The following is a 24,682-nucleotide window of genomic DNA, read 5'->3' on the forward strand; positions in this document are numbered from 1 at the left end:
AATTTTCCGATGTCCTTTTTATCATAACCATCTATTTCATATTTTATGCCTACTTCAAATATCTTTTGTCTCCTTTTGCTGAACTGAGTTTTACAATTTTTAAGCAAATTTTTAACATCATTACAAATTTTAATGACAGGGGTAAATGCATGTTTTCTACATTATCAATTGTTAAAATTAAGTGAGCATATTAGTCAAGTATTAACTACACCTGTGTTGAGGGGCTGTAAAAATAAAATTCAAATCTGGCACTCATAATCCACAATACAGAATAATAAGGGCATAATTCTAGTACAACTATGAAATTTATCAAATCAAACTTGACCTGTGCTTTTACAGAGCTTCAAAAGTCGCAAAAATAAACACATTTGATAATTTCTGAATTTACAGTATCCCCATATGAATAAATGACAACTGTGTAAAACATCAATAAAATTTACCACTAGCTGGAGGAACTAAACATATAATTTGTGCTGCTGTCTGCACCTCAGACTCATCTCTTTGACATTCTTGATTGCAAATTTCAACTATTGTTGTGTTCCTGAATCCTGATCCTGTAAGGGTCACCTTCTGTCCACCACCAACACTACCTGTTATCAAAACAAAAAAATCATTTGTATTATTAGATGCAATTAAGGGAATAGACCTTGGTTCAGGGAGATATCTCTTTAAATCATAAATTTATGTTTTTGTAAAGTAAAGTTTCATCAAAGTATTTTAAGCATTTACCTTAAATAGATTGGGAATAATCTATGTAACTTAAAGAAGCATAGAATATCTTTATGACAATGATTGAATCAAAAATACTTGTGATTTAAAGAGTAATTTCCCTTAACCTAGGGTCTACTTCCTTAATCTCTATAAAATTCCAAGGAGTTCTTATATCTTATTGATATACATGTATATTGTTATTGGTAATGAATCAGTATCTGCATTTGTTTCATTGAAATTCAGTGCAAAAATGAAAGCTGTGCACAACCAATTTGTCAATTTTTAATTATAAGTTGGTTATATACAGTTTAAATTCTTTCAATCCTATAACATTGATTTTCTATATTGAATTTTCCCAACTCAAATTCAAAAACAATTAACTATTTGAATGTACTGTGGATTCATTTATTTTCGTGGATATCAATTTTCGTGGATTGAAGAAAATTTACATTTTCGTGGATACCTGAATTCCTGGTTTGCCGATTTCTATGTACAAAGCCTATAGAAAATTTGTAATTCGTTGAACATATGAATTCGTGGTTCACCTGTACCCAAGAAACCCATGAAAATTGGTATCCAACGAATAATAATGAATCCACAGTACTTTACACTTAAAATGGGTGGAAAAAGTTAATTATAAATATAATATCTAAATACAATTCAAATAAACATATATTTGTGTTTTTATGGTTATCATGGTTTTTTTGAGTTAGTTTTGCCAGCTAATAATGAAAATTAATCCTTTATTTCCATGACTTTTATACAATCTACAAAGACTGTGATTTCTTTTACATTAACCAAACGTTGGTATAATAATGTCTGTTTTTATATGTTTCAAAATGTTTCAAAGAATGATATTGTTTGTGTTTTTAATCATATGTTTGTTACAAGATTTCAACTAAGCTTGTCATCCAGTTCAAATCATTTCTAAATATCATACCTTGAGTTGGATTTATTGCTGATAATGTTATCACATATGTAACTGTTTTGTCATCATTCGATAATCCTTTTCCTTCTACATGAACAACAAGGTTGTGTGTTCCGTCAGGTAGGGCAGGTGCTGTACATTGAACTTCAGTAGGCGATGAAGAGGTCACTGGACAATCAACAGAATTTATGGTTACTTTGTTTTTAATCTGGTCACTTGAGAATCCAGCACCATTGATGAATACAGTTTCTCCCGCATGAGGTGTTGTGAAGGTGATGATATTGACTTGTGGGGTTGCTGCTGTTGTGTAATCAAATGTCTGAGCTGGATAATTGACACCGTTAGCCATGACGTTGACAGCTACTCCTGTTTGTGCAGTGTGTGATGGTGTCATGCACTTGACTGAGGACAAGGTAACAAGTCTTATTTGACAAGTGGCTCCATCTATTGTAACAACTGTATCATTTGTGAATCCATTTCCAGCAATATCAATCATAGTACCACCATGGATACTCCCTTCTGATGGAGTTATGCTAGAAATTATAGCTTGGCTTGTTATCTGTATATTGTTAGTGTTTGTTGCTAATCCAATGTAGGTTAGCAATACAACTACAGGTTGAGATCCAACAGGAACATTGGTTATTGTACATGTGACGGTCTGAGCAGTCACAACGGAAACTGTACAATCAGCCCCGCCAATTGTTACCATTACATTTGAACTATCAGTACCAAATCCTTGACCTGTTATTGTTACTGAAGTAGATGTACCATCAAACGATATGGGAGCAACACTTGTCATTTCGGGTGTGCTAGCCAGGGCATAGGTTATTTCACAGGATGCAGAAACTTCACATTTAGCATCACACACACGACCATTAGCACCAACCTTAACCTCTACCAACTGGTTACTGGCTGAAAATGCTGGCATTGTACAAGTTATCTCAGTGTAGGTAACAGACTGGATTGCACAAGTCAATGAACCAACTGTAACAACAATAGAGTTCTCATCACCTTGGAAACCAGATCCTGTTATAGTCAGTAAACCTTGACCATTGATGGACACAGAGGATGGAGAGATACCACTGATCATTGGATACAACACAAATCGCCTAGCATTCTGACCACTGACCTCTATATTGGCATTTCCACGATTAGCGACTCGAACACTGAACATTTGTGGCTTGCATACCAATGGTGAACTAGCTGCATCCAGTGAACATACTATCTGACCTTCAGTGGATGACTGGACAGTACACATGTCTTTTCCAATGTAAACTTCATTTTGGCAGGGTGTCGACGAGAAACCTTCACCTAAGATTGTAATGCTATCTGATGTTGTCCCATCACCTGTACTGAAGGAATCAACTACTGGTGTGAAGCATGTCTGCAACAGGAAGTTAAACTTGTCAGCAGCTCCCCCTGTTGGTGGAGCTGTGGTACAACCTGTTTTAGGTGTTCTTATTTCACTGCACCCTGATGGTGCACTTGGGTCAGAAACACCTGAAATGCAAAAGATTTTTTAATGCAAAAATTACTGTACCTTATCAGTTTTAATTGCAGATGGTTCAATATGATTAAATTACTTGTGAAGTGTTTGTGTTTTTAAGAGAATGTCAAGAAAAGACCAAACAAAAACAATCAAATGGTGAAAAAATATTGAAAGTTTATTCTAATACATTATAAAATATGTATGAACAGAAGGTAAAGTTGAGTGCACCTTCCGTTTCTGCACATGACCTTTAATAGCAACAAAAATTTATAACACATTGTTAATAGACTATAAAAGGTATATGTGCAGATAAACTAATTATACCACAGCACTACTACATGTATAAGACTGATTGGTGAATAACTTAACCTAGTACCTGAATTAACATCGTAAGTGGCCTCATGTCCTCCTACTTTTACAGTGACCTCCTCTACAGACTGATTGGTGAATACCTAAACCTAGTACCTGAAATAACATCGTAAGTGGCCTCATATCCTCCTACTTTTACACTGACCTCCTCTACAGACTGATTGGTGAATACCTTAACCTAGTACCTGAATTAACATCGTAAGTGGCCTCAAATCTTCCTACTTTTACACTGACCTCCTCTACAGACTGATTGGTGAATACCTAAACCTAGTACCTGAATTAACATCGTAAGTGGCCTCAAATCTTCCTACTTTTACACTGACCTCCTCTACAGACTGATTGGTGAATACCTTAACCTAGTACCTGAATTAACATCGTAAGTGGCCTCATATCCTCCTACTTTTACAGTGACCTCCTCTACAGACTGATTGGTGAATACCTTAACCTAGTACCTGAATTAACATCGTAAGTGGCCTCATATCCTCCTACTTTTACACTGACCTCCTCTACAGACTGATTGGTGAATACCTTAACCTAGTACCTGAATTAACATCGTAAGTGGCCTCAAATCCTCCTACTTTTACAGTAACCTCCTCTACAGACTGAGGTTTCTCTTCTACAATCAATGTTCCAATATAACGGATGATTTCATACTCCTCTATCCAACAACTAGAATAATAGTATGTCACATTTGACTTTGAGACTCTGTATTCAAACACACCTGAAATAAATTACATATTCAATTACTCTATAAAATCTCAATTTGTAAAATATAGTACTGTCAACTTCGAGTTAATAAGAATCTACTACACAACTATAAAGTTTACTATCTAGAAATAATTAGGTTATTTGGGTTCTGGTAAATAATTGTCTCATTGCCACAAAATAATTTTTTTTCCTTCTTAATATAATTTTCAAATGGATTAAAATATTCTGGAATAATGTTTCCACATGAATAAATATTACAGTTTATGTTCCTGAAGGAATACATGGTATAGAATATTTAAACAGGAACAGATATCATATTGTTTACAATAAAGTTTCCAGTGGAACTTTGGTTAGGCAGAACAAATTTACATCGACATCATTGGCATGTTTCAGATTTAACTTTTAGAAGTTTTTACAACTACTCAAATCTTTTATTTCAGTTTAACAAAGACAATCTTATATTGTCTGTTAGAATTATTCCAATTTTCAATTACATCATAATTAATAGAATAAAATGTGTACCATTTGGTGATGCTGCACTGATAAATCCATCATCAGGTAGAACCATGGATGTCAGGTTGACTGTCTGTCTAACACAAGGGTTAAAGTTAATTATATAGAAATATGTTGTCCATGTCCATCTTATCGTATCACCTACTTTTACGTTGGCATTCTTAGGAGTCCATCCATAGCCCTTACCATGTACTGAAAATAAAAATTGATTGTATCAAATAATTAAAATACACCAATAAATCTTATATAAAACAACCGTAAATAGAATGCTGGCTTTCATACATTTTTTTGTGGAGCCTATAAAAGAAGATATCATTAACAGTACTGTATGATTTATTTTAAAAAATTGAAAAAAACAACCACTGAGGTAAATTCAAATCGAAAAGGGTAATTTAGTCATAAAAACTGAAAATATAAAATGTTAACAAGTAACACCAGATGCTCCGCAGGGCGCAGCTTTATACGACCGCAGAGGTTGAACCCTGAACGGTTGGGGCAAGTATGGACACAACATTCAAGCTGGATTCAGCTCTAAATTTGGATTGTGATTAAATAGTTGACACAGCATAGGTTTCTGACACAGAATGAATGTGGTCTAATGAACTTAAAACATTTTTTTTGCCTTTGAGCAATTCACTATGCCGTTGAATATTAATCCTCTCAAAAAAATGTTTGAAGAAATTTTCTTTTTATTTATGAAATCTGAAATGAAAAAAATTGACCCCCCAATTTTTTTTCACATCCCCCTTTCCCTTATTTCAAAACTGATCTCAATTCAAATTTCTAATGAAGTTTGCAACAATAACTACTCATTTAAATACATCATAAAATATTAAAATGTAAAAAAAGTGCTTGTTATCACTGAATGGTAAAGATTGTTTTAATCTATCAGTTGGTAGTAAAAGTGAATATACATTGTATATTGTATAAAACAATGATTTAAGTTGATTCAACTACTATTCTGGACAAAGAAAGATAACTCCAATTGAAATCCAATTGGAATTTCTTGCTATTGCACAATATTGTGCAATTAGATATTTCTTGCTATTGTGCAATACTGTGCAATTGAAAATATTTGCTATTGCACAATACTGTGCAATTGAAGATTTCTTGCTATTGCACAATACTGTGCAATTGAAGATTTCTTGCTATTGCTGAATACTGTGCAATTGAAAATTTCTTGCTATTGCACAATACTTAATATAATAATTTTGGATCCTGATTTGGACCAACTTGAAAACTGGGCCCATAATCAAAAATCTAAGTACATGTTTAGATTCAGCATATCAAAGAGGCCCAAGAATTCAATTTTTGTTAAAATCAAACTTAGTTTAATTTTGGACCCTTTGGACTTTAATGTAGACTAATTTTAAAACGGGACCAAAAATTAAGAATCTACATACACAGTTAGATTTGACATATCAAAGAACCTCAATTATTAAATTTTTGATGAAATCAAACAAAGTTTAATTTTGGACCCCGATTTGGACCAACTTGAAAACTGGGCCCCATAATAAAAAATCTAAGTACATTTTTAGATTCAGCATATCAAAGAACCCCAAGGATTCAATTTTTTTTTAAATCAAACTAAGTTTAATTTTGGACCCTTTGGACCTTAATGTAGACCAATTTGAAAACGGGACCAAAAATTAAGAATCTACATACACAGTTAGATTCGGCATATCAAAGAACCCCAATTATTCAATTTTTGATGAAATCAAACAAAGTTTAATTTTGGACCCTTTATTCCTAAACTGTTGGGACCAAAACTCCCAAAATCAATACCAACCTTCCTTTTATGGTCATAAACCTTGTGTTTAAATTTCATAGATTTCTATTTACTTATACTAAAGTTATGGTGCGAAAACCAAGAAAAATGCTTATTTGGGTCCCTTTTTGGCCCCTAATTCCTAAACTGTTGGGACCTAAACTCCCAAAATCAATACCAACCTTTCTTTTGTGGTCATAAACATTGTGTTTAAATTTCATTGATTTCTATTTACTTAAACTAAAGTAATTGTGCGAAAACCAAGAATAATGCTTATTTGGGCCCTTTTTTGGCCCCTAATTCCTAAACTATTGGAACCAAAACTCCCAAAATCAATCCCAACCTTTCTTTTGTGGTCATAAACCTTGTGTCAAAATTTCATAGATTTCTATTAACTTAAACTAAAGTTATAGTGCGAAAACCAAGAAAATGCTTATTTGGGCCCTTTTTGGCCCCTAATTCCTAAAATGTTCGGACCAAAACTCCCAAAATCAATCCCAACCTTCCTTTTGTGGTCATAAACCTTGTGTTAAAATTTCATAGATTTCTATTCACTTTTACTAAAGTTAGAGTGCGAAAACTAAAAGTATTTGGACGACGACGACGACAACGACAACGACAACGCAGACGCCAACGTGATAGCAATATACGACGAAATTTTTTTCAAATTTTGCGGTCGTATAAAATTTTTTAAAAAAATCGATTGTCTGACATAAATCAGAGCTTAAATGCCTTCATAATACTGTTGTTCTTTATGTAACCTCTACTGGCTTGAAATGGGAAAATGTTAGGCTGTCAGGTTTTGTAAAATACCTTTATACATACCTAACAAAATTGACAATCAGTTTCATTTCATATGTGAATGCAACCTCTATCAAGACGATAGGAAAAAGTTTAATGATGACATAGTTAATATTTATAATACTATGTTTTTGTAATTTAGATAATTTTGATAAATTTAGTTAATATTTGACGAACTGTTCAGGGACGGATGTTCTCAACATATTTCTGTTACAAACAGACAAATGCATCATGATAAGAAAACCAGTTAGTTTATCAATTTAAGTTACCTAACAACTCTTATCAGTTTCATAATACAACAGTTACAACTTTTATTATATATTATATTTTATAAATACTTTAGTACCTTTATGTATTCCTTGATTGTTGATCTCCACTACATCTCCTGTATCTTGTATGGTACACTCTATCACTGTGTCACTGGCCGAGTCAACATCACAGTCAGTGTCACCAACTTTAACCTCTGTCAGTGACTCATTTGTACCGAACCCAACACCTGTTATTGTTACTCTGGTACCACCAAACAGGGATCCAGATTTAGGGAATACATTAGTCACTTTTAACAAATACTCTATTTCTGGAACCTGGTTCAAACTAAAAACAACAAATATATTTTTTCTTTCAAATGTATCCTCCATATATATAATAAAACGATAACAAAATACGTTAAATGAGGTATTATAATAGTTACCCTCCATGAATAAATAATTTTTCATTTGTTCAAATGACTGATCATAATCTCTCCCTAAAAAAGTACAGCTCTTTATTGACCAAGAAATCTCTCAAAAATAAATCCAACAGTACTTCACTGTTGTTACTTAATCTATGTCATTTTTTCTCAGGTGGAAAGTTCTCATTGGCAATAATACCACATCTTCTAATTATCACAGAGAAGGATGATTTGAAAGAATGCAATTAAAACCCTATTGTAATTTCCAGTAAAAAAATGTCAGACTTCAGCGCAGCAAATATAGATGGCAATTTTTGTTTATGCAATAGACTGAAAAGCCATTTGTCAGGCTAAAGTGCTAATAACGAGAATATTTTTTTTCATGTATAAGAATGATTTTGTATAGAAAAAATTATGTAAATTACTGAGCTTTGCAATTAAGCTTCACGTAGAGTTGATTTAAAACTATTTCGGTTAAGAATTAGAATGAATTTAATCTTTAAATGGACTTTTTGTTGCGAATGAGAAATAACCATAAGTAATTACCTCTAGTTAATTTTAAATGAAATTGACAATTATGGCTCATGGTCAAAAAAGCAAGACCACTAACCCCAAAAAATGGGGAATTCTAACATGATGTTCTTCTTTAGCTTTTGATACAAAGCCATGTTCTAATTTGAATAGAACATGGGCTGCACGTGATTGACGTCACAATTGAAATTGCAACGTCAGATGAATTTTGAACAACGCCAAAGATCAAAATGGACATTTTTGTTGTTGTTGCTCGCTAGGAAATTAAATAAATCATTTTAAAAGTAAGTTTAAATGTTTCTGTTCTTTTTTATTGATAAACTGTTGATTTTCTATAACGTTTTTGGTTCATCAAATCAAAATGGCGACATTTCGAGCGTCTTCTATAGGTCCGCTTCGAGGTACTAAAGTTCAAAATATTCCTATTAGAATCAAAATAATTCTATCATGCCATGCTCTATGCTCATTTTAACATGGGTAGGCATTATATTTGTAAACATTTAATACCTCGCTACCGCTCGGTATTAAGATATTAACAAATATAATGCCTAACCATGTTAAAATGAGCATAGAGCATGGCATGAAAGAATTATTTCTTAAATAAAGACAAAATCAATTGAAAATTGGTGTATATTGTGCTATAATAGACTATCAGACCAGTAATTACATGGAACATTGAGATCCACAAAAATCAATTTTATGTTGCTTAAATATGTATACCTGTTGACAGCTGCTCCATTACTGGTACTAGCAAACACCCAGACTTTTTTAACTCCTTGTGACATGGATGGAAGAGTAGCAGTGATGGTATTGTCTGTAAATACAGCATCTGGTATTTCTGTATCTCCAATACGAAGAGTTCCACTATTAGAAAACCCAGAACCAGTAATGGTCATTTGGGAACCACCTAATAATGAAAAATGTAAAAAATAAACATGCAAAATACATTTTTTTAGAAGTACAATGCCCAGAAGAAATAAAATTAGTTTACAGTAGCCTTTTGTTCATTGTTTTATAATGGAAAAAATAACATGAACTTCACAGGTAAAGTTGTAAACAAATGTACGCATCAAATAGCTTCACCTACCAAATGGTGGATGACCTGGGTATTTTTCCAAATATGTCAGTGGAAGCAATCATTCATTTTCAAATATAACAACTAAGGATTGTTCAATCAAATTAATTATTTTCTTCTTTGAATAAAAACAAAATCATATGTATATTAACAATTTCTTGGTCATAAAAATGAAATAGTTAATAGCAACAAACTTGTTCATTTTGATTTCCACTTAAACAAGGATCTAATTCAAGGCAATTTATCAGAAGCAAGAATATATATCAATGCAATGGCCACACGATTACTGTTGAAGAAAACAATGCTTTATAAAAACAGTATAATATGGTAAATTACACTTGATATAAATAAACTTAAAATTAAATAAAATTACATTGGAATATTCATACCTACTACTCCCTCTGTGGAAGGACTAACATTGGATATAGTGGGTGTAGTAGAAGCATCATACTCTATAGTTGCACTAAATGTGCTACTCTGTTCTCCAGTTGACACTTTAACCTTATAGACTCCTGCTGGCTATTTTGAAGAAGAAAAAAAAAGATTTTGTACATAAAAAATAAACTAGAGGCTCTATCTATTTTCTCTATCTATAATAAACTTGGCCCTTTAGTTACACAGAGGAAAATATTTTGTAAAAATTTACAAAAATTTATAAAATTATTGAAAATTGTTTAAAAATGCCTATAAAGGGCAATAACTCTTTGAGGGGGTCAACTGACCATTTAGGTCATGTTGACTTATTTGTAGATCTTACTTTGCTGCACATTATTGCTGCTGACAGTTTATCTCTATCTATACTAATATTCAAGATAATAACCAAAAACAGCAAAATTTCCTTAAAATTATCAATTCAGGGGCAGCAACCCAACAACCCATTGTCTAATTCATCTGAAAATTTCATAGCAGATCATTCTGGACTAGATAAACAATTTAACTTTTTCAGATTTGCTCTATATGCTTTGGTTTCAGAGTTATAAGCCAAAATCTACATTTTACCCCTATGTTTTATTTTTAGCCATGGTGGCCATCTTGGTTGGTTGGCCGGGTAACCGGACACATTTTTTTTAATGAGAGACTCCGATGATGATTGTGGCTAAGTTTGGTAAAATTTGGCCCAGATGTTTCAAAGGAGAAGATTTTTGTAAAAGACTACAAAATTTTACGAAAAATTGGTAAAAAATGACTATAAAGGGCAATAACTCCTGAAGGGGTCAACTGACCATTTCGATCATGTGACTTATTTGTAGATCTTACTTAGCTGAACATTATTGCTGTTTACAGTTTATCTCTATCTATAATAGTATTCAAGATAATAACCAAAAACGGCAAAATTTCCTTAAAATTACCAATTCATGGGCAGCAACCCAACAACGGGTTGTCGATTCATCTGAAAATTTCAGGGCATATAGATCTTGACCTGATGAACAAATATACCACATGTCAGATTTGCTCTAAATGCTTTGGTTTTTGAGTAATAAGCCAAAAACTGCATTTTACCCCTTTGTTCTATTTTTAGCCATGTCGGCCATCTTGGTTGGTTGGGCGGGGCACCGGACACATTTTTTAAACTAAATACCCCAATGATGATTATGATTAAGTTTGGTTAAATTTGGCCCAGTAGTTTCAGAGGAGAAGATTTTTCTAAAAGATTACTAAGATTTACGAAAAATGGTTAAAAATTGACTATAAAGGGCAATAACTCCTAAAGTGGTCAACTGACCATTTTGGTTATGTTGACTTATTTGTAGATCTTACTTTGCTGAACATTATTGCTGTTTACAGTTTATCTCTATCTATAATAATATTCAAGATAATTACCAAAAACAGCAAAATTTCCTTAAAATTACCATTTCAGGGGCAGCAACCCAACAACGAAATGTCTGATTCATCTTAAAATTTCAGGGCAGATAGATCTTGACCTGATAAACAATATTACCAGATTTGCTCTAAATGCTTTGATTTTTGAGTTTTAAGCCAAAAACTGCATTTTACCCCTATGTTTTATTTTTAGCCATGGTGGTCATCTTGGTTGGTTGGCTGGGTCACCGGACACATTTTTTAAACTAAATACCCCAATCATGATTGTGGCCAAGTTTGGTTAAATTTGGCCCAGTAGTTTCAGAGGAGAAGATTTTTGTAAAAGTTAACGCAGGACGATGACGGACGACAACGCCGGACGCCAAGTGATGAGAAAAGCTCACTTGGCCCTTTGGGCCAGGTGAGCTAAAAATCTGATAAGAATAGTACCCATGAGAGCACTAACTAGGCCATTTTCCATATATTTAATATTTCCAAGGGGCATAACTCTTTTAAAAAAAAGTCTATCATCCACCATTTTACAACTTGTCCAAGATAATGCTGATTTTTACCTACAGTATAAGTTTTATAAAAATCTGTCAAAAGATGTACCAGTGAAAGCACTAATGAGGCCATTTTCCATAATTTTAATATTTCCAAGGGACATATCTCTTAAAAAAATCTATTTTCTGCTATTTTTGAACTGATCTGAGAAATTGGTGATATTAACCTATAGTATAAGTTTTATAAAATAGATAAAATTTCTCATGATTTTGTTTCAAAATTAAACTGCTCACTGATGATACCGGGACCGCCGCAAGTGGATAATATTAATAGTGTAAAAATATGCAAGTGTTCGGTAAACAGGAAGTTGTCGAGTGATGAATCTGAAAACGCATCACACGGTATAGCTGACTTATAAAAATCCTGAAACCAAATTTCAGAAATCCTTGTATTGTAGTTCCTGAGAAAAATGTGACGAAAATTTTTAACTTGGTTATTATGTGTAAAATCATACAAGTGTTCGGTAAACAGGAAGTTGTCGAGTGATGAATCTGAAAACGCATCACACGGTATAGCTGACTTATATAAATCCTGAAACCAAATTTCAGAAATCCTTGTATTGTAGTTCCTGAGAAAAATGTGACGAAAACTTTCAACTTGGCTATCATGTGTAAAATCATACAAGTGTTCGGTAAACAGGAAGTTGTCGAGTGATGAATCTGAAAACGCATCACACGGTATAGCTGACTTATATAAATCCTGAAACCAAATTTCAGAAATCCTTGTATTGTAGTTCCTGAGAAAAATGTGACGAAAATTTTCAACTTGGCTATCATGTGTAAAATCAGACAAGTGGTAGGTAAACAGGAAGTTGTCAAGTGATAAATCTGAAAACACATCACACGGTATGGCTGACATATATAAATGTTGATACCAAATTACAGAAAGGGTGGATGTGTAGTTCCTGAGAAAAATGTGACGAAAGTTTCATGGGACGGACTGACTGACAGACGGACTGATGGACGGACTGATGGACGAACGGACAGACTGATGGACAGACTGACTGACAGACAGAGGTAAAACAGTATACCCCCCCCCTTTTTTAAAGCGGGGGTATAATTATAATATGGATGAAATATTCTATAATATTATTTTCTGTGGAATAATTAACACATAATTTGTTTGTAATGGAATATTAAAGGGTATAGAATATTTGTTCAAACAGAAAATAATATATATATAGAATAATAGGTAGTTTCGTTTTTGATACTGACTATATCATGTGGAATATCTAGAAGAGCCTGTTAGGGCGAGTTAAGATATTCCACATGATATAGTCAGTATCAAAAACGAAACTACCTATTATTCTGTTTATCGGTAATTATGACATCACACAATGTATTCCCTAATATTTTCAGTGATACAGCCAGTTCGTTGATACTCGAAAATATTAGGCAGTAAGATCAAAGGGAAAATATAAGAATTACTGATACGTACCGATTATCAGGTTGTCTGCATGTTGATATCGTAAAATATCAGCTGCGAGACATAATATGAAGCTTTTTGTCGAGTAAGCGCAGCAAACGAGATCAAAAAGCCTTCATATTATGTCGAGCAGCTGATATTTTACAATAATAATATGCCGATAACCTGATAATCGATTTATCGGGCAGTATTTGCGTCTTTTGGAAGTATTGTCTTAGTTTCACCAGCAACCAGAAGTTGACTTGATAAGTTCGGGTCAAACTTATCAACGTCGGTTCAAACATTATGACGTCGCTGATATGTCCGGGTCAAAGTTATTAAGGCCAGGTCAACGTATTTGACGTCACAAAGCTGTGATATGGAGTTTTATTAAGAGCTGAGGAAATTGATATAGACAGTTGGACGACCGATAATATAGAATATTTCATCCATATTATAATTATATCATGAATGAGCTTCTGTTTCATGACAGCATGTTAGTGACAGTATTGAAGTGTACTCAATAACAAAAGAAATCAGTCAACCAATTTATAGTAAATATGCATGCAGGTCCAACAGCAGACTGAGCAGGTACTTACCACTGCTTGAGGTATACAACTAGCTTAACATGTTGTAGCCAAACAGAACAGTCTGAGCAGGTACTTACCAGTGCAGAAGGATTCAACTAGCTTAACATGTTGTAGCCAAACAGAACAAACTGAGCAGGTACTAAACAGTGCTTGAGGGTTACAACTAGCTTAACATGTTGTAGCCAAACAGAACAGTCTGAGCAGATACTTACCAGTGCAGAAGGATTCAACTAGCTTAACATGTTGTAGCCAAACAGAACAAACTGAGCAGGTACTAAACAGTGCTTGAGGGATACAACTAGCTTAACATGTTGTAGCCAAACAGTACAGACTGAGCAGGTACTAACCACAATGCTTGAGGGATACAACTAGCTTAACATGTTGTAGCCAAACAGTACAGACTGAGCAGGTACTTACCAGTGCAGAAGGATTCAACTAGCTTAACTTGTTGTAGTTAAACAGTACAGACTGAGCAGGTACTAAACACTGCTTGAGGGATACAACTAGCTTAACATGTTGTAGCCAAACAGTACAGACTGAGCAGGTACTTACCAGTGCAGAAGGATTCAACTAGCTTAACATGTTGTAGTTGAACAGAACAAACTGAGCAGGTAATCACTAGTGCTTGCGGGATACAACTAGCTTAACATGTTGTTGCCAAACAGAAGTCTGAGCAGGTACTTACCAGTGCAGAAGGATCGTACTAGCTTAATATGTTGTAGTTAAACAGTACAGACTGAGCAGGTACTAAACAGTGCTTGAGGGATACATAACTAGCTAAACATGTTGTTGCCGAACAGTACAGACTGAGCAGGTACTAACCACAATGCTTGAGGGATACATCTAGCTTAACATGTTGTAGCCAAACAGCACAAACTGAGCAACTTTACTTACCAGTGCTGGAAGAATACATCTAGCTAATCGTGTTGTCCCTTCAAACACTTCACATGGAACTTCATTGACAAATACTGTAACAATCTCATGAAATCCTTCACCGTTTACATCAAGTTGAGTACCACCTGAAAAATCAGGAATATTAATCATACAGTCAAGATTTGTATGTAAACTAGATATATATATGTATCACCATCACTGCTGGTGATCCGATGAATAAATCTGTTGTAGAGTTGTCACTAACTCAGATGTACTTATAAATATATATATATGATATAAAAGTAACATTAATTAAAATCAAAAGAAAATCATTAAACAGTTTTCAAAACAGGACATTTTAATCAGTACTGAGTCTCAGTATTATGTACTGAATAATATCAGATGATTTTTTTTAAACATTCTACTTTGAACATACTGGTCAAAACCAGTTGCTTCCACATGCTTATTTTGCAACAATGAACATATTGCATAAATACTGCATACAACTGTTATCCCCAAACACATGGCCCGACAACACAGTTATTTCGTAGTGCATTTCTTTTAGACAAGAAATTCAAATTAAAAAAATCGCCCCTGCTCTTTCTCAAAAAGATTTTTACAGTGAAGTGTAGTACCAGTGAGACAAATAATATCAAAATTATAGAAATACCAGCTCTTAACTCAAAATATTGACAATTTTGTGTTAAGGGGTGTAAAATTCAGTTTGACAGCTTCAGACGTGATAAAATTTGACCTTTTTGAACTGGACCATATCACTACTTAACATAAAGATTCAGCACCCAAATTTTTTTAACATGTAATTCATACCTGTCAACCTGTGATGATGAAAATGCATGAAGAATGAAATCTCAGGTCATAACGCATACAAACTTTTGGGAGCTGAATTTCAGTATTATGGGGACATTTTTCTTATAATTTAATTAAGAATTGAATGCTTCTTTTTGTAAATTTATTGGGGTGTAAAAGCGTTGATCGAAGTACATTTTGTATGAAGCGCGGAAGCGCTTCATTCTAAAAATGTACGCACGGCCAATGCTTTTACAATCCTATAAAGTTACAAAAAGAAGCATTCAATACTTATAATTGCATTTTTCACCTATGATCATGAAAACACGAATTTTTTATATTTTATTATTTAATTCACCTGTGCACTTTATTGTTGGAGCACGTGTTATCATGAATGAAAAGTTGTATTGAGCATTGCAACTGCTTACGGAATAACACGTGATGTGCAGTTAGCCAATCAGAATAAAATATTATAATGAAACATACATCTAATGTAATTATATCAAAACAAGTTCACTTGGTTAAGTAATTTAAAATTTTATTAAGTATTAGTCCATTGCACTTTAAAAAACTTTGGATTCACTTGTGTTACACTATTCATTGTCCTTTCAACATATATGCAGCCTCACTTATCTAAACAACATTAAATGAAGTATTAATACTGTGGATTAATTTATTTTCGTGGGTACCAATTTTCGTGGATTCAGGGAAACTTACATATTCGTGGATATTAAATTTCGTGGTTTTACTGAAGTCTGTATACAAGCCTTTGTAAAATTTGTCATTCGTTGAACATCTAATTTCGTGGTTTGCCTGTACCAACGAAATCCACGAAAATTGGTATCCCACGAATAATAATGAATCCACAGTAGGTATTAATGTTAAACTGGCTTCAAAACCTTTAACCATGAGATCGTCATTTTGGATTGAAATTAAAGTATAGTAAAATAAAGTTAAGGGGGTTCGCGGGTCTAAATCATTTATATAGGATTTCTCTATATTTTTCTATAAATGAACTTTATCTTATAGTTAATAGAAAAATAAAATAAAAAAGTGGGGTCACCGTTCATTTGCGCTCACAATCTGCCTTCGAAAGAAGCATACATTTTTGTAAAGGTGTTTTTTTTCTGTTGAAGAAATAGGAGAAATAAACGTAATATCGAAATAAAAAAAAGAAATTTATTACAGAAATCGATCAAATTTTACAATAACTTAGTTTAAGTACAGCTTATATGGAAATGATATTAAAAAAGATAGGTCACCGATGAGTTGAAAAAGATATTTCAATTTTAGAGCCAAAAAATGGCATTTTTCCACCAAAGGGAGATAATTTGGAACTTTTTCAATGATGTATACATTTTGAAAGTCATCTGAGGCCACCACGAATTGATTTTTTTGAATGATTTTTGTACCATATGATAAAGTAACAACTACAAAAGGAAATAAATAAAATTTGTAATGAAAAACAAATGTTTGATTTTTTTCTGAAATTTTTATACCCTCGAGCCTCCTTAAACAGTTAAAGGAAGTATAGATGAAAAAAAAAAAATTTCATCTTTTTTTTTATAATTGTATAAAGGTATCAAAATAATGAAAAGTTGAAGTTCAATATGTATTTGAATTCTATTCATTATAGATTTAATCTTGTTTACAAAAAAAACGTAAATATAAGGAACAATTTTGAATGGTGACAAAAAAGGGGAAGTAACTCAAGTTGGAAAATGTTTGTAAACAACATTACATCCCAGCTCCTTTGTTCTAACAGGGGGGATCTGAGCCGGATCACCCATACCAGATCACCCCAGTTTGAGTTTCTTTGTTATGCATGCTTTCCTTTGTTCTGTAACATTTTGGCGGGAATGTCAAATCCACTATAAAACTTGTAATTAATTATACGGAAAAGACTATCTATCAAAATTCACGTAGAAAAAAATCAGTGTTTATGCAGGGATTCGAACTCAAGACCTTTAGCATATCAAGCCACGACACATACCACTACGCCAGGACGACTGGATACGAACTAACAGTAGTGTTACATACTTAAAGGAAGCAAGATCTTTTTATTAGTGGGGCGAGTTGGCAGACCTTTATTCAGTGGGGTTTAAACCTTTTTCGTTTATAAGTGAGTTGTCAGACTAATTGTTCAATTTGATTTTACACTTTTTCAAAAGTGGGAAGAGTCGGTAAACAAGAGTGGGGCAATTTTTTTTAAACGTGGTGATATAGTGTGGGCCGATTGGCAAGGGGGGCGAGTTGACATCGTTTGATATCTACTCATCGTGTTCGGGGGTCATAAAGGGTATACATCATTTAGTAATATATAAAGTATATTATAATGGTTGTGTGGCGTTCTAAACTCGATTTTATGAATTGTAGACGGTTTTTCGTCTAATCTAAAACAGCTGGGATGTAAAATAGTTATCCCATTCGGACTCCGGCCATCGGGTGATCTTACACTGAAACACTGCGTCCTTGTGGGATAACTATTAGGTGAAATTTATTTACGACCTAAAGCTAAGGTAATTGGTGTTAATTAACAGTGTGTTTGGCAACAAAGCTGTCAAGTGAAGCCGTGCACTTAATGGGTCACTTAATATGACAGTTTACACAGCTAGCTGAACACCCACAGAATACGGGTCAGTTGACAGGTATGTGCAATTACACCCCGTACTTAATATTTCATGCATTTAATGTCAAAAAATAAATTGGGAAAGTGTATTAAATAAAACATGCAAGTTATACACTGTTTACACTGGGGACTATATTCGTAGACAACGAAAACCAAAGAACGATAACTGTGTCCTTGGACCTAATAGGACAGAAAGACTAGACCCATCTTTATAAAACTTTGCATAACCTACGCTTAGGCAATTATGACATAGTTTGCAAAGTTTCATGGCCATATGGCATATATTAGAGAAACTAGGGTAATTTTAGTATTGACATTTGGATGATATTTTTTACGTATATAAATTAAATATCTTCAACTGTCAAGATTTTGGCCTAAACATTTGCTTTTTAAATGCTCTTGAATATTATATATTAAGTATTAAAAGCATCTGAACACTCATTTTATTTATCAGATGTATTGTAATTATTCCAAAATCAAATTTATATGAGCCTGTGCCTAAAATAGAGATTTTCCAATTCAGGGAAGCCTTATATAAATATGCATTTTTCTCAGCCAATTTCAAGTTTTTATGTTTTTTAAGCCTAAATTATTCTTTCATATATATTAAATGTACCTCAAATGTATAGAAAAGTTACAAAAAGCACACCACATGAGTATAAAATGGTCTTGGGCCATGTAGTACTGAGAATGATTTAGAGTCGATTTAGGTGGTAGCCCATATTGACATATAAAAATGCACACAGAAGCTAACAGAAATGAAAATGTGTTATTTTTTTCTCATTTCTATGCTAAGGTGTTATGATACAAGAAGTCTTATTGCAAAAGGACTCTTGCATTTAAATTTTTTGAAAGACAATATGGTCTGATGGCCCGTTTTTTCACTTTTCAATGGAAACTTGCGTCTCAATAGGCATAAATTTGGACCTCTTACTATCATACAGAAATAAAAATATGGTAGCCTATGAAAAGAGTAAGGTGAACTGAATATAGTAAAGTGCTTTTTTACAGATTGAGTGAAATATTTGTGATGGACTACAGATTTGATGTACAAAGCTCATCACATTTTACATACATCAATTAGGCTGTTTAACCAGGGCCATGAATACAAAATATGCTGCACTTTTTTTCTGTGATAATCTACTTTTCTCTATATTCAGAGTTCACAAATGGTTAATTAAATTTGATTTAAGAATAGAAACACAAATATCAGGAACAAAAAAAGCTGTCAGATAGAAAGTCAGCATGCCTCTTAGGCATAAAATGTAAACTGCTTTAAAATGCTTATTATAGCTGTAGAATGCCAAAATGGCACATTTTAACAGAATTTCTGTAAACCAGAGATGTAAATCCTTTACTTTGATTGAGTTTGACAAATTGAAACCAGCAAATCATTCAGGAAAGTTGCCAAAGTACAGAATCTAGATTTCAGGAATCCATCTCTTAGGCCCGAGAACACAGTTATTTCGTAGTGCATTTCTTTTAGACAATAAATTCAAATTAAAAAAATCACACCCGCTCTTTCTCAAAAAGATTTTTACACGTTAGTGTACTACTAGTGAGACAAATAATATCAAAATTATAGAAACTTCTACCAGCTCTAACTCACAATATTGACAATTCTGTGTTAAGGGGGTGTAAAATTCAATTTAACAGCTTCAGACGTGATAAAATTTGACCTTTTTGAACTGGACCAAATCACTACTTAACATAAATATTCATCACCCAAATTTTTTTAACATGTAATTACATCCCCCTACTTAATATTTCATGCATTTAATATCAAGAAATAAATTGGGAAAGTGTATCAAATAAAACATGCAAGTTATACACTGTTTACACTAGGCAGCGACTATATTCGTAGACAATGAAAACCAAAGGACGATGACTGTGTCCTTGGACCACATATAACATCTATACTTTTATTTCATCTGTAACAAAAGGCTATCATCAAGATAGCAAACCAGGTTTTGTTTACATATACTAGTGTCATTATATAAGCAATTAAGGGGCTCACGGGTATAATTAATTATTTTTTTATATAGGATTTTTTTTTTCTTTTTTCTATAAATGAACTTTATCCTATACTAAAAATAAAATAAAACAAGAATGTGTCCATAGTACACAGATGCCCCAATTGGACTCACTTTTTATGTTTAGTGGACTGTGAAATTGGGGACAAAACTCTAATTTGGCATTCAAATCAAAAAGATCATATCATAAGGAACATGTGTACTAAGTTGGACTTCAACTTCATCAAAAACTACCTTGACCAAAAACTTAAACCAAAAACTTTAACTAAAAACTGAAGCGGGACAGTCGAACAAACGGAAGAAGAGACGAAGAGACGCACAGACCAGAAAACATAATGCCTATAAATGAGGCATAAAAATGGGGTCACTAATCATTTACACTCACAATTTGCCTTTGAAAGAAGCTAGCATTTTTGTGAAGGTACTTTTTTTCTGTTGAACTAATAGGAGAACAAGAATGTGTCCTCAGTACACGGATGCCCCATCCGCACTATCATTTTCTATGTTCATTGGACTGTGAAAATGGGGGAAATTAAAGAAGCTAGCATTTTTGTGAAGGTACTTTTTTTCTGTTGAACTAATAGGAGAACAAGAATGTGTCCTCAGTACACGGATGCCCCATCCGCACTATCATTTTCTATGTTCATTGGACTGTGAAAATGGGGGAAATTCTCTAATTTAATGACAAATTAGAAAGATCATATCATAGGGAACATGTATACTAAGTTTCAAGTTGATTGGACTTCTACTTCATCAAAAACTACCTGGTTGATTTTTGTACCATATCATAAAGTAACAACTAATAGTGTAATAGGTAAAATTTGTAATGAAATTTTTTTTTTTTATTTTTGCTGAATTTCTTGTACCCTCGAGCCTCCTTAAGGGCCATAATTCTGAATGGCAACAGTAAAACATATAACATCAATCTGTCAAGCATTTTTAAAACAGTTTTCAATTTAGTGCAGGAAAAGAAAACCACTTAAAATGAAATTCTGCAATTAATCAAAGGCCATAACTTGTGAATTGCAAAAGCTAAAATCATCTATCTCAAATACCATCATTAACAACAGATTAAATTTAATAAGCCTTGGTAGAACGGTTGTTTTTCATTTGTACATAGGCATATCTCTAGAGCAGTTGAAGTGACACCACCCAAATTTAAACTTGATCTGTGAAGCAAACTTAAGTTAGAGAACAGAAACCAACTTTAGGACATATTCATAAATACATACAGACAGACACTGCCCCTCCCCTTTGGCATAAAAATATTTGGCTAGAGTGTTTGTTAAAATAAATTATATATTCGACTTGAATGTTTTGTATGTTTATTCCTGGGCTCTTTAAGTTTCACAGGCATAACTGTGATTGATATCTGGACAATGTTGTCTTTTTTCCCCAAAATCATTTTTTTTTACCCATTTGGGTATATATAGGTAGTAAATACCAACACATTATAAAACAAGCATTATCTGTGAGTCATATTGCATGCCAATACATTGTCCCCTACCAGTTAAAAATTCATTGAGATTGGTCTATAAGTTGTGTAAACTACACATTAACAAATTAACAAACAAATCTGGCTAAATTCTTCAAACAATTAACAAAAGAAAAGGAAAAAAAATCCCTTCCACTTGTCACTTTTTGCAGGGGATTTCCCAAATGAAGGCTTCCAAATGGAAATTTTAAAAGAGCAATTTTGTCCACAATTTTAAACAAATCAATTAATTTTACAATTGCACTAGGCTTGTAAAAGCAAGAAGAAGCCAAAAAACAAGATTAAAATATATTTGAAGGCCCCCTTGAAGGTTTTGTAGAACTATAAGAGCCATTATGCACATAAAATCCCCATGGGCATTTTGAAAAGTTGGCAGGTATGCAAGGGACTTTACATTGAGGGCTAAGAATAGGGCTATACTGATAGTGCCAAAAAAATCAATTATATGAACTATAAATTCAGAAATTTTTGCCTGCATTTATTATTGCGATTTTGTCATTTAAGACTAAACTGCGATTTTTAATTTTTTGCGATATTGAGAAAAATTCTGTTTAATTCATATAAAAAAATTAAAATGCAAGTTCAAATTATTGCGATTATAACCGTCGCATTTGTTGCTATAATTTCTGAATTTTCATAACCAAAAAAGTCACCTTCTTAACTGCCAAATAAAAGAATAAGTTCAGTACACCAATAGTGATGACTTACCCTCTAATCCGAAACCTTATAGTATAAGAAATTACACCAACAGTAAGTCTTACCTTCTAAACTGACAACTGAAAGTATTAGTACAAGAAGTATACATGTGGTTTTTGGCTCTGATTCTGACCAAAGCTAATATACCAAATATATATTAACATGGGACTATTATTGTTTTTGTTACCAAGTATGTAAATCAATTGTATCTGATTTTATGCCCTTTAAGGGCCCTGTAATTTGGATAATAAAAATATTCTATTCTATTTTATTCTAGTACAGTACTCCAAAAGTCTTACCTACTAAACAGACTAAACTGACAACTAAAAATATCAGTACAGTATTAAAAATATAAGTAAAAGTCTTACCTCCTAAACTGACTATTAATGGTGAAAAAAAAGTCAATCTCATATTGAAAATAAATATATTCATTCCAGTAGCATAGCCTTTTCCTATCACTCTCACTTTTATAGTTTCAACATTTCTAGGACCCTCGCCTGCAGTACACTGGATTTCTGTCCCATCGGCTTTTGCTTCAAATGTGTAGCAGTCAATGTCTCCAATCATTACAATGTTATTTTCAGGTGAAGCATCAAATCCTGATCCAGTTATAGTGATATTTGTGCCAGATACTCCTGTAAAATGGATGACACATATTAAAGTCATATGAAACAAGTGACTGATGAAAAACAATTTTATCCAATTCTGGAACCAATGCATGTATATATCATAAACTTAGTCTTCTGTGCACAATTTTATCATTTTTTACAGAAACACTTTGTAAAATTGTCATTTTTTTTTAATCTCTTTGTCTGTTATTGTGTGAAAATATGGCAGCTACTTAATTGTCATGTTTTAAAGCCGTAGTTTAAAGATTGTCAACTTATAGTAAACAATCAACAAAGAAGCATGGATATTGAGAACATGTATAACATATGCAATCAGATAATAGATTTTTAAATGACAGATTCATGAGGATTGTGATCACCAAATTTTTACAAGAAGGGTCACACTGAGGTTACATGCATGCCGAAAATAAGTCGGCAAATTGCTTCCTGGAAGCAAGCAATTAAAAAAAGTAAACATCTTGTAAATGTAGGAAAATTAAAGAACTTTCTTCAGAAAAAGTATATGTACATAAGTTATATAATGAACAGTAGTTGTGGATTCATGATTATTCGTTGGATACCAATTTTCGTAGTTTTCATGGGTACATGTGAACCACGATTCAAATGTTCAACGAATCACACATTTTCTATAGGCTTTGTATGCAGATATTTTTCTAAACCACGAAATCAAATACCCACGAAAATGCAAGTTTTCCTTTATCCACGAAAATAAATAAATCCACAGTATCCACTTAGTCATAAAAACATCATTTGTTTTAAATTTGAGGTTTCATGGCAGTTAAGTTCACATTGGTACAACAGCACCCTGTAAATATTACCAAAATGTGCAGCTGCAAGTTATGGTGACTTATAGTTGCTAACTTTTACATCATTTGATCTGAGACTGATGTAGGGAAATGTCTTAATAGAATTAATATCACATCTTAAAATTCTTATTTTTATGAGATTGAATTCTGAATTTATTTTTTTTTGAATTTTTAGCAAATGATTTGCTGTAACAGTGCTCATTGGTTTTAAGAGACTTGCTAGGTCATCTTTTTTGGTATGTATGACAAGTTACTTTACACTGCTGCAACTTTCCATACACCAAATATAGTTGACTTATTGTTTATAGCTCTTGAAAAACTGACCAAAACACAAAAACTTAACATTGACCAATGAACCATGAAAATGAGGTCAAGGTCAGATTGTGGGACAGATATGTTGACCTAACAATCTTTCCATACACCAAATATAGTTGACCTGTTGCATATAGTACTAGAAATCAGACCAAAGCACAACAAAAATTTGAACACTAACCAATAACTATGAAAATGAGGTAGACTTCATATGAAATCTGCCCGACTGACATGTTTACATACCCATATCAATCATTCCATACACCAAATATAGTTGACCTACTGCTTATAGTATTATAGAAATGGTCCTAATCACATAACTCTAACCTAGATCACTGATCCATGAAATGAGGTAGAGTTCTGATGAGCCTAGAGTGAGTGAGTGTCTGTCGGACATGTAGACTTTGCAAGGAACTCATAAACCAAATATATTTATCTTAAGCTTCATTATTACTCTTAACAATTGAGATATTCACTTGAC

The 24,682-nt window shown here is 33.0% G+C and overlaps 2 protein-coding genes across 2 annotated transcripts; both read right to left on the reverse strand.

Moving 5' to 3' along the window:
• Positions 1 to 384: 384 nt before the first annotated feature.
• On the reverse strand, positions 385 to 9,350 carry LOC143078531 (fibrocystin-L-like). Its single transcript, XM_076253393.1, has 7 exons — positions 9,209 to 9,350; positions 7,634 to 7,881; positions 4,728 to 4,910; positions 4,088 to 4,218; positions 3,861 to 3,909; positions 1,652 to 3,139; positions 385 to 590 (listed from the first exon to the last, which is right to left on the reverse strand). The coding sequence occupies exons 1-7, from the start codon at positions 9,271 to 9,273 to the stop codon at positions 427 to 429; spliced, it is 2,328 nt and encodes a 775-aa protein (XP_076109508.1). The 5' UTR covers positions 9,274 to 9,350; the 3' UTR covers positions 385 to 426.
• Positions 9,351 to 9,932: 582 nt separating this feature from the next.
• On the reverse strand, positions 9,933 to 23,120 carry LOC143078532 (fibrocystin-L-like). Its single transcript, XM_076253394.1, has 3 exons — positions 22,823 to 23,120; positions 14,816 to 14,940; positions 9,933 to 10,082 (listed from the first exon to the last, which is right to left on the reverse strand). Exons 1-3 carry the CDS (start codon positions 23,118 to 23,120, stop codon positions 9,933 to 9,935), a joined length of 573 nt encoding a protein of 190 aa, XP_076109509.1.
• Positions 23,121 to 24,682: the final 1,562 nt, after the last annotated feature.

Source organism: Mytilus galloprovincialis, chromosome 6 (genome assembly GCF_965363235.1).
Source record: "Mytilus galloprovincialis chromosome 6, xbMytGall1.hap1.1, whole genome shotgun sequence".
Lineage (NCBI taxonomy): Eukaryota > Metazoa > Mollusca > Bivalvia > Mytilida > Mytilidae > Mytilus > Mytilus galloprovincialis.

Coding starts and splice junctions, on each gene's coding strand:
- LOC143078531 (XM_076253393.1), bottom strand. CDS start 9,273: ATGTCACAAGGAGTTAAAAAAGTCTGGGTGTTTGCTAGTACCAGTAAT. Junction 4,911..7,633: donor CAATCAAGGAATACATAAAG/GTACTAAAGTAT, acceptor TTTTATTTTCAG/TACATGGTAAGGGCTATGGA. Junction 3,140..3,860: donor CACTTACGATGTTAATTCAG/GTACTAGGTTAA, acceptor TTTGCATTTCAG/GTGTTTCTGACCCAAGTGCA.
- LOC143078532 (XM_076253394.1), bottom strand. CDS start 23,120: ATGACTTTAATATGTGTCATCCATTTTACAGGAGTATCTGGCACAAAT. Junction 14,941..22,822: donor ATTAATAGTCAGTTTAGGAG/GTAAGACTTTTA, acceptor CTGATTTTTCAG/GTGGTACTCAACTTGATGTA. Junction 10,083..14,815: donor GATGTATTCTTCCAGCACTG/GTAAGTAAAGTT, acceptor TCTTCAAAATAG/CCAGCAGGAGTCTATAAGGT.